At 45.6% G+C, this 13,098-nt stretch overlaps 1 protein-coding gene across 1 annotated transcript in view; it reads right to left on the bottom strand.

The window, feature by feature from the left end:
• LOC137385032 (carboxypeptidase A1-like) overlaps positions 1 to 2,757 on the bottom strand; it is a 29,296-nt gene extending 26,539 nt beyond the window's left edge. The window contains exon 1 of the mRNA XM_068059778.1: positions 2,693 to 2,757. Within this exon, the coding sequence (XP_067915879.1) occupies positions 2,693 to 2,757 (65 nt within the window). The remainder of the gene's footprint in view (positions 1 to 2,692) is intronic.
• Between the last annotated feature and the right edge of the window lie 10,341 nt (positions 2,758 to 13,098).

The raw sequence follows: 13,098 nt of genomic DNA, 5'->3' as shown, positions 1-13,098 counted from the left end.
CCACCTCACTTGCTTATAACCTGTGACATTTTTAATATTTGCTAGTTCCGAAGAAGGGTCACTGACCCGAAACGTTAACTCTGCTTCTCTTTCCACAGATGCTGCCAGACCTGCTGAGTGGTTCCAGCATTTCTTGTTTTTATCTTACTTCCAGGACTTGGTTGCAACCACTTCTTGTTTCAGAACCAGAAACAAGACAGTTGAACAATCTCTGCCGTCAGTTTAAAGTGCTTCCTTCTCCTTTTACATTTTTATACCAAGGGATGTTGAAAAGGGATAAATTATTTTCCCCTCTCTTGTCACCCAGCTTCTTCACCAACCACTCCTGGGTCAGTTAAGCAATGGGCTAGATGTAGAGTAAAGCTCCCACCACTTTGCTCCACCAATCTGCCTTAACCTTACACAAACACCCAACATGGTATTTCTCCATTTCCCACAGCAATCAGCCTTTAGTGTCACTGACTGAGACTGATTTAGGGACAATGTTAGGCTTATTAGAGTTAGGGTTAAGGTTTGTGTTAATGTTAGGGTTAGGATTATGGTTAAATTTAGGGTGGGGGTAGTGTACCTCCTCCTGTCTCACACTGGGAGTATATATTAGGAAGTTGCACACTCAGCCTGCAAGTTTCCATCTATTAAAATTAATGAATGAACCCCTTCGCATGTGTTTGTGAAGAGTTGACTAAGAACTGAGTTAAGCTACCCAAAATAATTTCATTTGTATTCTTTATAGATATCAGAGAAAGGTGAGACCTTAATCCTGTCTGCCTGGATTGAAAGGATAGTATTATCAGCCTACATATACTGGCACTTTCAGAATGCACAGATCTTGATTACAAGATGTAGCAGGGAACGGAAACTATTAATTGCAGAATTAAACTCAATTAAATTTACACAATAGAATTTCCCAAAAAATTGGTTTTGACGCATATGTTGCCAATGAATGAAATAGGTTATTTGTTTAAAGGAGAATTGTCAGTGAGAAGGCTCTCTGGGAGTCAGGCAGTACAGTTGTCAAGATAGCATCTCATGCAAGCAATGTTTCTGTGACCCAGTGATTTTTTTTTAACCTTTATTTCAGCGCAATTATTTTTTAATGCTCGTTATTCCTCGTCTTTAGATCCACCTGGTTTTCCTCCCTCATTTGCTGAACAAGTGGGTGCTCAGTCCTGGACCATTGCAATCAACAGCAGGAGGTGCTAGATATCACATGGGGCACATTACTGTCTGCTTAGAGCCCCCCCCCCCCCCGCCACCCACCCCAGCTTTTGAACTTCTGAAGTCGCTTTGCTTTCAGTTCAGCCTCTCTGCTTTCCCAAGGCCAAAAGACTATGATTGAGAGACAAGCTGGGTGACCTGCTTGCAGGATTCTACTCTCAGGCAGGGATACAAGGCAAAGCTGAATATCTGTTGGTTTAATTAAAGATTAATCTCCAGGACACTGCTGCGAGCAAAACCCTGGCGAAAAATCATAAGGGCAATAAAAAAAAATTGTGCTTTAAAAAAAAATTTCTTCCAACACTTTTGTTTCCTAGTTATTAAAATATTGGACATGGGGAGAAAAAACTGTTTGACTGACAGTCCCGAATCATCCAATTGGATACTGTTGATTTTCCAATTGGCTATGGGAAGGCACTGCCTTGCTGGACAGGTCGAGCAGCCAATGGCAGCTGTGTGGAGGTGGGGCAGCTGGAGGTCATGTGATGAAACCTCCAGGAACCTGTCCAACCCTAGGGATGGGTGTGGCTTGATTGCTGTTTCACCATGGCTCTCCATTTTGATGCTGTTCCTTGACAAGAGCCTTAGCATTAACTGACATGGGGAGTGGAGAGAGTTACTTAGACACCTTAATTAGAGCAAATAATTAAAATTCAGAATCCGTCATTGATGTGGCTCCATAAGAACCCGAGCTGCATTCACAATGTAGCCATCGGTCTGGGGCCAACAGGGTTCAGGATGGATTCCAGTGCCTGGCTACAAATCAAGCTCTCAGGGTCAGGAGGGAGCCCTGCTTCCATACGCTGATGCACATGTACAAGGCACCAGCCCCAGTTGGTAACCTTTCTAAAGTATAGGCAGGATCATCCACTGTTCCAAAATGGTGCAAAAGAAGACAGCTGAAGTTTGTAAATTGGCCCCATGGCTCCCTCTTCTGGTTTGACAATGCACTGCAGCTATGGCCAATGGAAGTCCAAACCAATTGATGTGGGAGGGCTGCCCATCCCCCCACCCCCCACCCTAACTATTGCCCCTCACTGCTGCACACAGCACTCGGGGCGGGATTTGGTTCAGTACTTATACATTGGTGGGGGGTGAAATTATTCAATGCCACAAAGGTGAGGAACTTGTAGCAAGTTGTCAGCTAGTTTTGCACAGCACCCCATTCACTGGAAAAGAAAATGCTGCAAGGTTAAAACCAACTGCCGATTCATTACAATCCCCTTTCTTGCTATTGGCATCAACCAAATCCAAACACCCCACCTCCCGCCAATCTGTGAAGTCGGCGGTATGGGGGGGAACCTCAAACATCACCAACCAAGAATCCTGATTTCAACAGGTGTAACAAAGACAGTGCACCCACAATTTTCCCAATAGCCCGGCAGTGTGACATTTCCTCTGTCATTTGGGGTGAATAACTCCCTCTAATTGGATTCTCACACTCCACGTGAAAGGGAAAAGGACATTTACTCACCCAACAAATGTCTTCTGGCTGTAAACAGCCACGAGAAAGACACTGAGGAGCAACGGGATCCTCATCTTCAACAGGCAACGTGTTAGCTGAAAGGGCTGTCTTTCACTGACCCGCTTATAAAGATTTCTTATCCGTTATAATCTTAATCCAAGTGCCTTTATTAATTATTGCTTAAAGTAAACCAGCCACTATATTCCTTATGCGATTTTCATCTCCCTGCTGTCTAGTTCCCACAGTATAATGAGCTGAATCCAACCACACTTCCAGTTTCTGCCAGTCACTCATGGCACTTGGTAAAGTCTCTACACCTGGTGACAGCGGACATTATCCCACACGTGTTCTCCCCACGCCCGTGAAATTCACAGGACTTCAGGCTGATAACAAATTTTACAAGGACATATTGTTATATTTAATGTTGTTTTGAGGATGCAAAGCCTCTTCATTTCACTCCATCCCACTGGTTTCCCAAGGTTGTGCACTGACTATGACTGAGGCCAGCTCAGTGACCCCCAATCCTGCTCAGGCTTCTGCCAGGCCTACTCTCAAATCAGGATGCAAGTCAAAGCTTGTCACACGATAGTTCTACCCCCAGTCTCTACCTCTCTCACTTTCTCTCATCTTTATCCCGAGTCTCTTGCCATGAAATTGCGCTCATTAGTGCTGCTAGTGCCAGTGCTATGGAAGCTCCAAAAAGAGAAAATGGCGGCCAGAACATTTCAGGCTATCTCCGGCACAACCCGCGCAGCGCACCCAGACTGACAGGGCACTAATGCCGTGTATGCAATGGAAGATTGCAAAGTGGGTGGATCATGACATCAATCAGCGCTTTCAGCTGATTTGATGCACATTCTGCCAGTTTAGACTGTGCATGTCCAGTGAATGCCATGTCCTAATCACTCACAGCTGACTATGCGATCAGCTGCAGGAGGAACCTCCCACCAGCATTATTTAAAGGGCCACGTATCCAAATAGCAGCAGAGGTGCTTTTGCTCTTCCAGAGTTTGTGGAGCACTGTGATGTGTTCTTGGAGGAGTTTCGAAGACTTGTGGCATGGCAGTGGTGGGAGCACAAATGTTGTCATTCTGAGGGAGGACAGCAGTGTTGTGATCCACCGAGCTATTGACACTTCCCCAGGGTGGTGTCTCAGCAATTATAGTAATCTGCTGGAGCACAGACTGCTGGGCTGTCGTGAGAGCCTGCAAGTCCCTTTGAGCACTGAGATCCACAGCCATAATGGCAGCAGTTTGAACCTGCATGTCAGCAAGCATGGATCTCATGACCTCAGTCTGAGCTAACACTGCAGCACTGAGTCATCAGGTGGTTTCTGCCTCTGCAGCAGTGGAAACTGAGACATCAGCCACCAGTCGCTGCATCACAGCTGGGTTCACAAGTGCTGTCATGGAGTTGGCTACCACTTCTGTGCTGGAAAGGATGGGCTCCAATTTCTGCGTGAAATCTTGTGGCCAGTTGGAGCCAGACTCCTTCCTGCTCCTTAACAATGACAACAGGCTGTCTGACAGGCCTGCCATTGCGCCAAGCATCTCTGTCTGTATCATCATCAGTGTTCTCCTGTACGTCCCCCCCACTGAGGTCCTCATCTGAGTTCCCTGTAGCAGAACCTGTCTGTGACCTCGTCCTCCAGGGAGCTGCCACTTGAACTGTCCTTGCCCCCAGGCCTGGCTGCAGCCCACTAGTGCCCGGTGACTCACCACGTGCAGTTCCAACTCTATGCTACCCTCTGAGATACCCACAGTGCCTGTATCTGAGCTGGTGGCTGTGATTGTCAGATCAACTGACAGTGCTTCTTCCTCAGAGTTCTGTTACAGCTCTCATCCTTCCTCATGAACTTATAGTAGCTGGTCAGGCACCAGTTTTTGGCTGTCTGAAAGCATAAATGTAGAAGGGGAGAGTTGGGGTGAGGGAAGAGGGTGGGGTGGAAAGCAAGAGGTCCATGATCACACCATCTGCAACTTTCACTTCATGAGAGAAAGCAGGGTGAGGGTGAGGTGGGAGCTGAGAAGGAGGATAAATCAGAAACATGTCGTCGTCCTGAATATTTTAGGTGATGCCGGATGCAACAGGCCCTGTCACAGACATCTTTATGAGGTGGAGCACCATCTCCTCCAGAGGGCTCAGTTGATGCAGGTGTGCCTGTGCCCCTCTGTTCTGGGACACCTTGACCAGCAAGAGAGGGGGAAGAAAGTCAGTGATCACACTGCAATGTTTTTTGGTGATGTGCCTGCCATAGCTGAATAGCTGGAGTTACATGGAGGCTGCGAGAGGTGGATGTGAGGCTGGCAGCATTGGTAGGTGTGTGAGGGTGAGGTGAAGTATCTGGATGTTAGGCATGAGCCCTGATTGCTGATACGTGAGTGATGGTGCAGTGGTGCATTGAGCAGTGTGAGTGTTTGAAGAAGTGGCGGGTAGGAGATGTCAGGTGAAGATGCATTCGCTGACTTTGACCACCCAGGTGAGTGGACTTCTTCCTGCACTGCTGCCAGGTCCGGGTCTTCGGGGCCTGGCATCAGGAATTGACCATCTTGACCATCTGCTTCCATTCCTTTCTCAGAGTTTGTCTGGAGTATGCTAGCCCCCTGCGGGCTTCTCTTTGCTCCTCCTCCTCCTTTGCACCTCCTGGACTAATGCCTCTCTTGTCTGCTGCTCCATTTGGTGTGTTTCTCCTTATAGGTACTTCCTCTACAGCCAGTCAGTAGCAGCTTCTGTAAAATGAGTGCAGCTCCCCTTTAAGATGTGCAGGCTAGCTTAAATTTATGCTAGCCAAGCACACTGCTGTGACCCTTTTTATCGTGCAGCCTGTCAGCAGCACATTCAGCGCTAGGCTGCACGCTGAAATCATTCAAATGAGGAAGCAGCTCTAGGTTTACATGGTTTACATGCTGCCTGTCCCAAAAAGACCATGCAATGGCGTAATTACAAATCTTGACCCCTGTGCCTGAAAATGGGAATACTTGAATTTTTCCTCCTCTATCTCTATCACTCCTCCTCTCACCTCTACCCCAATCTCTCTCTCTCTCTCTCAATCTCTCTATCTGCAGAAAATTGTGACAGAAACAAATACTACACTAGATTGAGTGACCACTTTGCGGAACACCTCCGCTCAGTCTGTAAGCAGGACCCCAAACTTCCGGTTGCTGGGCATTTCAACACCTCCCCCTGCTCTCATTCCCACATCACTGTCCTGGGATTGCTGCAGTGTTCCAGTGAACATCAACGCAAGCTTGAGGAACAGCATCTTATTTACCGATTAGGCACGCTACAGCCTGCCGGACTGAACATTGAGTTCAATAATTTCAGAGCATGGCGACTCCCCCCCCACCCCCCTTTTATATTTCGTTATTTTTTTCTTTTTTATTTGGTTATTTTATTTTAGATTTTAGTTTGGTTAGTTTGTTTCTACTGTGCCTACCCACTGTTTCTGTTTCTTTTTTAAAAATTTAATGTTTGTGCTTGGAGTGCTTTGTGCTTTATAGTCAATTAACACCCTCTCTGTACAACACTTTGTCTTTCACCGCACTATTAACATACCGAATGCCTTTGTTCCATGACCTTCTAGTCAGTTATTCTCTGTGACTTTGTCCCATCAACACCTCTTTTGTTATCTCTTGCCCCACCCTTGCTTTACTTGCTTAAAATCTTTTACATTTCTAATATTTGTCAGTTCTGAAGAAGGGTCACTGACCTGAAATGTTAACTCTGCTTCTCTCTCCACAGATTCTGCCAGACCTGCTGAGTATTTCCAGCATTTCTTGTTTTTATTACTACACTATAGTCTCAGTTTATCCCTTTACTCTTTCTGTTGGAACACTATACTAACACACTGTGTCAAGTCCTAGTTTACAACTGATATTTGTAAAGCAAGATCCAATATGAACTTGGCACTGAAAGTTGATCACAAGAAACTCAATGAGTAGCAGCCATTATTTGTACATGGCTAAGTGCTTGAGTGCACTAAGGTTCAAAGGCAAACAACCATCATTCAGCTTCAAATGCTTTATTGCAGCACAAAGAAAACCGGAACTTCAACCAAACCAGAGGCAGATGAAAATGCCCATTTCAATTCTTTTAAAGAAGCTTTCCTTCCTCGCTCCTGTTGTGGAGTTTCTAAAGACACTCGACATGTCCAAGTCAGCTGTAAATGAATCAAGCAGCAGCTTATTTTACAGGTATGCATACGGGGGAGTCCTCTCAGACCACTCTAAGTGGTGACTCACAGTTACATCGTTTTCCTCATGCTTTTATATAATTCCTGGGACATTTCAATATGTACATAGTTACAGATAAATTCGTCATGGCACACCCTATCTTTTGCAAGTGGTGCCCAGCAGTTTGTTTAAAGAAAGACAAACTTTTCTTTATCTGTCTTGATGTCCTGTCCACACTGTATTGTACAGTTATCACCTAATCACAGCCCACTCTAACTAGGTTTTACTGCAAAACACATTTAAGTCTTTATACCAATTATAGAAATTTTAAATACAAAACATCTAACATTTTAAATTGCTATATAAATTATAACAATTTTAGCCAAGCCTGAGTAACCCCCACCCCCCCTCAACTCCCTGGGATGCACTACTTCACACTAGTTAGTATATCCAGCAAGATGGTCATGTTTGTGGTGAAGTGCATCACTATTATCCTTTATTGTGCCTGTCTCACGTTCCTCTTACAGTTCACTTTCTCACTTTCATCATTCAGTTACAGCAATTGGGTGCTCACTTTTTGCAAGAGTGTCTTTAAATTGTGCTTTCCCATTTTTCTGTGACGTGCCAAAAAATGTCACGTAATCAGACACATCATGATTGTTGTCCATGCATCCTGGAAATTGTAGACGTGAGCACATTCTGTACAAAGTCAATATTGGCAGAAAAGCCTAATAAATCCAAAAACCAGCTCTGTTTTCTGAGGTGGGTGGGACAGGTGTGGGTGGGAGGTGGGATGGGGTGGGGGAAAGGGGTGGGAGGTAAGGTAATGCACACCACCCAGTTTCATCAAGAAGATGGCAACTCGAAGAGAACGAATGATGACTCGTCATTGTTTCACATATTTGTAAAGGTTTTGTTCCCCTTCAAATTTTCTGCCCATCTGCTCCTTGCCCTTGTTCAGTTCCACAGGCACTAGCTGCCCTCTGGTACCCTGCCAGGTAGCGGCCTTACTGTGTACATGGGCCTTCTCCACCACTCAGTTACATCAAGGCTAATCTGCACCTCAACTCCATTTACCTACAGTTTTTTTCTTGGTACCCTTACATAACAAAAATATATCGACTTCAATCTAGAAAATATCACTTGACCCCCCCTCCCCCACCCCCCCAGAATCCACAGGCTTTTTTTTGGGTTGGGTTGGGAGGGGTGATTGTTAGGGGGAAAGTTCCTGATTTCAGCTGGGGCAGCAGTGGGAGGCCTACAATTGGCCCAAGTGTTTCCAGGAGAGGCAGAGGGAGTTGGGGAAATAAGATCAACTCACGCTCATTATCCTGATTGATATCCAGTGACTTCCTGTGGGAAAGTTTGTATGTTGAATGAGAACTTGGCTGGGTTGCACGTCATGGCCAAATAGCCTGACTCCATGCACTGCCTGGTCACGGGCACCTTAAAAGTGGGCGAAGTATCAGAGGGCAGCTGGCTCCCCTGAAACAACGCCGACTAAACCATTCAAGAGATGAGGAAGAAAACTGGAGAAAAGGAATGAATATTTTCCATTCAGCACAATATGATCTCTATATTAAGTTAGAAACCAGTTACCCCTCCCTCCACCCACCAAGATACCTTTTCCAATCCAAAAATTTCACAGCCAGAGTAATACAAGAAGATCCCTCTATCTGTTGGAGTCTTTCCACTAACCCCATTCAATCCTTATTCAACTAGTTGCTGCTGGTAAAACTATCTTCCTCACTAACTTTACATTTGGTACTTCATTCCCTGTTCTCAACCACATTACTGGGGGTCTGACCTGCTCCAGCCAATCAGCTGCATTCAGCTCAAGCTTGTCATAGGATATCAGGAAAGTACCCACACAGTAAGCATTCTCTCCTTTTTAATAGCTTAGTAAAACACTGTCTAATAGGAATTGGAGGCATAATCTTAAAACTAGGGCTAGGCTATTCAGGGGTAATGTCAGAAGGCACTTCTTCGAAAAAAGGATAGTGGAAATCGAGAATTCTATCCCCAAAAAGCTGTTGAGGCTTGAGGTCAATTGAAAATTTCAAACCTGAGATTGATAGATTTTTCTTAAGCAAGGGTGTTAAGGTTTACTGAACCAAGTTGGGTAGATGGAATTATGATACAAATTAGCCATGATCTCATTGAATGGCAGGACAGGCTCAAGGGGCTGAATGGCCTCCTCCTGTTGCTAGAGAAGATTTGACCAGGTGTTAGGGGACTCACTGGGCAATGAGACCTGAATTAGCCAAGAAGTTGGTCGTACATCAGGAAAACCAGTTTTAAGCAGATTAATTATAGGCAGTCATAGTTTAAAATTTCACTGTTAGAGGTGGTGCAATGGTTTGATACTGACCTTCATCTCTATGGTGTGTGTTTAAATATAGTCTAGACTAGTGAGATGAACATTTCCTGTGGTCATAACATTTCTTCGGCAAATAATGCAAATCGATCAAAAAGGCTAATAGCATTTTGGGTTTTATAGAGTTGTAGAGCACAAGAGCTAAGATATTATGATGAATCCATACAACAACAACAACAACTTGTATTTATATAGTGCCTTTGATGTACTAAAACATCCCAAGGCACTTCACAGAAGCTTCATCAAACAAAATTTGACACTGAGCCACATAAGGAAATATTAAGACAGGTGACCAAAAGCTTGGTCAAAAAGTTAGGTTTTAAGGAGTGTCTTAAAGGAGGAGAGAGAGGTAGTGAGGCACAGAGGCTGAGGGAGGGAATTCCAGAGTTTAGGGACTAGGTAGCTGAAGGCATGGCTTCCAACAGTGGAATGATTTAAAGTGGGGATGAGTAAGAGGCAAGAAGTGGAGGAGCTCAGAGATGTCAGAGGGTTGTAGGGCTGGTAGAAGTTACAGAGAAAGGTGGAGGGTGCAGGCCCTAGTTAGAGTACTGTCCACCGTTTTAGGTACTCTATCATAGAAAGGACTTTAAAACTATTGTGAACATACACTGTAGATTCATCTGAATGATGGTAGGGATATAAAGCTACAGTTATGAATAGAGCCCTGAGATGCTCAAACTATATCCACTGGAGCAGTCTGTGTGGGTTTGGGAGGTGGACAATGTTAGGACGTCCCAAAAAAACATTTTCTGGGAAGAGAGGAAAGCACTATGATAAATAAGTTGTCAGTGGTTTAAAAAAATATGAAGGAAGGAGTTAACAGCAGTCCCTCAGGGGCCTGTAATTGGTAAGTGTGTCTGCCGCTCTCTTCAACTCACCAACTCCCCATGTACTCTTGCCTGAGTTGATAGGGGGAATTACTAGCCCATCTTGATACTGGGTGGGGGAGGGCCTAAACACCGAGTGCAGGAGCAGCGTAAAGCAGGGAAACCTCCGCAGTTGAAAAGTGCAGCACTGCAAATGAGCCCTGAGGGGTTGTGCCAGGTGTCAACGATTTTCACTGTGTGGAAAGATCAAGGAAACTTGGGTTTAGCACAATCATGCACATCCCCAGATCATTTTCCCCTGATAACCATGTAATAATGGCTTAAAATTCTGAAGATAATGAGGACATTCAGGACCCGTATGTAAGAAACAGCTTGTTCCATTTTCCATTCTCCACCACCAACATCCGTCATTTTGATGATCATAAGGATTCTGTTGCCTTCAACTAAATCATGAATGCATGACCGCATTTATTCCGATCACTTACTGTTGCGGTCACTGCACCCCACTGCTCACACAATAAATATGTTCACGAGAAAAAAAACAAGGAATTGTTAGAGCACAGTTGTGTTCCGTGTTCTCACAGTTCTCCTGGGCACAGGATATGCTTCAGCCCATTGTCCCACCACTCACACTGAGCTGGACTGAAGTGTTTCTGGAGACAGCAGCTGATTTTTCTCTGAGGCAAGAATGCTTTCTGAATTTCTTTTTTAGTCCCTCTTTGAGTTTTTTTTGAGGGGGGGGGGTGGGAGTTCGCAAAATAAATCTGAAGCAAGCGTATTCAGGTTGTGAAGGTCTAGACTCAGAGATTGTTGTTTTAAGGGGTCTCTGTTTTAGCAGCTCAGTGGTAGCTAGAGAAAGCTGTCCAGGTGATCCTCAGACCAGATGGAACAGAATGAACCCAGGTTCTGACCCTGGTCTGTGTTGAGGCAGCTGATCACAGCCAGAAATTGGGGCAATACTTTATGCCTCCAGTCACAGAGCTTGTTCTTGATCATTATGCAGTTGTGAGCACCAAACCTCAGGAGGATATATTGGTCTTGGAGGAGGGATGGGGGGTGCAGAGCAGATTCACCAGAATGATCCAGGTTCGAAAAGAGTTAATTATGAAAACAGGCTGTATAAATTTGGCTTATATTCCATCAAGTATGGAAGATTAAGGGGTGATCTGATTGAAGTGTTTAAATTGACAATTGGATTCGGTAGGGTAGATACAGAGTAATTATTTCCTCCAATGGGGGAATCAAGAACGAGAGGACATAATCTCAAAATTAGAGCTAGTCTTTTTAGGAGGGAAGTCAGGCAGCATGTTTTCACAAAAAGGATAGTGGAAATCCGGAATTCTCTCTAACAAAATGCTGTCGATGCCAGGGATCAGTTGGAGCTTTCAAGACTGAAATCAATAGATTTTTGGAGAGAGAAGCAGAGTTAACGTTTCAAGTCTGTTTCTGTCTCCACAGATGCTTCCTGACTTGTGGAGTATTTCCAGCACTTTCTGTTTTCATTTCAGATTTCCAGCATCTGCAGTATTTTGCTTTTATTATATTGATAGATTTTTGTTGGGTAAGGGTATTGAGGGATTTGGAGCTACTGTGGGTAAATGGAGTTGAATTACAAATCAGCCTTGATCTAATTGACTGGCAGAGCAGGCTTGAGGGGCTGAATTTGTTCCTACTGTTCCTCCGGCTGTAATTTTACGTCCCCTCAATGAGCGGGGTGGGGAGGGGCCATAAAATTGAGTGGGAGGCGGGCGAGGCCGTTCCCGACACCTTCCCGCCCCCACTGCAATTTTATGTGGGGCAGCGGCAGCGAGAAACGGCCCGCCCACCCCAGAGCAATCAAGGCCAATAAGTGACCAATTAACTTCCACTTAAGGGCCTCCTCCCACTGCCGCTGGTATTTTACTGGCGGTGGGCGGACGGCAGAGGCCTCACGAACACCTCCAGGTAAAACATGGCTGCTGCCTTGTGGGCTGGGGGAGACCCCTCCTGACCGGACATCCTGTGCCCCATGGAGGGCAACCCTTGAAACCCCAACTGCGACCTCCCTCCCCCCACACAGCACTTCCCCAACCACCCCAACCGACCACCCACCGCACCACCCCCCCCCCCTCCTCTTGCTTCCGTTGGCTAGTTGCAGTCCCAGCAGTGGCCACTGCTCCCGGTGGCGTTACTGGGATGAAGAGCTGCCAGCCCGCTGATTGGCCAGCAGCTCCATTAGGCGGGACTTCCTCAAGAAGGCAGGCAGTCCTGCCCAAGGCCAGTTATGGTCCTGGGGAGTGAAAAATTCCGGCGTGACTCCCCGGGTCCGGCGGAGGCAGGCTCGCCACCGACTTTTCGGCCGGTGGGCGAGACCTCCCACTCAACATAAAATTCCGGTCTATGTTGCTATGACCCTGTTGGTAATTTTGTGTGTGTTTATGTGTGTGTGTTTGCACACTTTGCTACCCTTCACAATGTAGAGCACATGTAATATGTCACACTATTTTTCCCTCCTGGTAAGGTTATTAAGTTTCTTCCCGCACTATATCCATGTCCTGTAGGCCGTGTTGATGCAGGTGATGGCCTTAACCACTTATTACTGTGCCCGTTTTGTCAAAGCCTTCCTTCTATAATCTGGAAAACATGCCATTCCTCCTTAGCCCAGCATCCTGAATTGCCGAATCATCAAATCAGGGTTCGCTTAAGAGCCCAGCCCTCTTGTTTGACGTGGTTTTCACAATATTTTGATGTATCCCCTTTTAAACTGCAACAGCCCAATTTCCTGCTCAATTTGTCACAGTGTGCAGTGTCTGACCAATTAATGCCCCAATATTTAAATAAACCTCAGTAGCACATTGTGGCTGCTAATCTCTAACTTCAGCTGTTGTTTACTTATAGTGCCTTTCCCTTAAGCTGTGTTTTCCAGTCAGGGCCCCAGGAAAGTTGCCCCTAAATGAATCTGGGGCAGTCTTGTTTTGCAGAGGCTCCCAGGGTGCTTTGTGCTGACCAGTTGCATTGGTTACTTTGAGCCCCTTGGGCAAATTGAAGATCTCAGGCCTC

This window comes from Heterodontus francisci, chromosome 27 (assembly GCF_036365525.1).
Source record: "Heterodontus francisci isolate sHetFra1 chromosome 27, sHetFra1.hap1, whole genome shotgun sequence".
Classification (NCBI taxonomy): Eukaryota; Metazoa; Chordata; class Chondrichthyes; order Heterodontiformes; family Heterodontidae; genus Heterodontus; species Heterodontus francisci.
The sequence above is the reverse complement of the archived record's forward strand: the minus strand, read 5'-3'. Positions and strand labels throughout refer to the sequence as shown.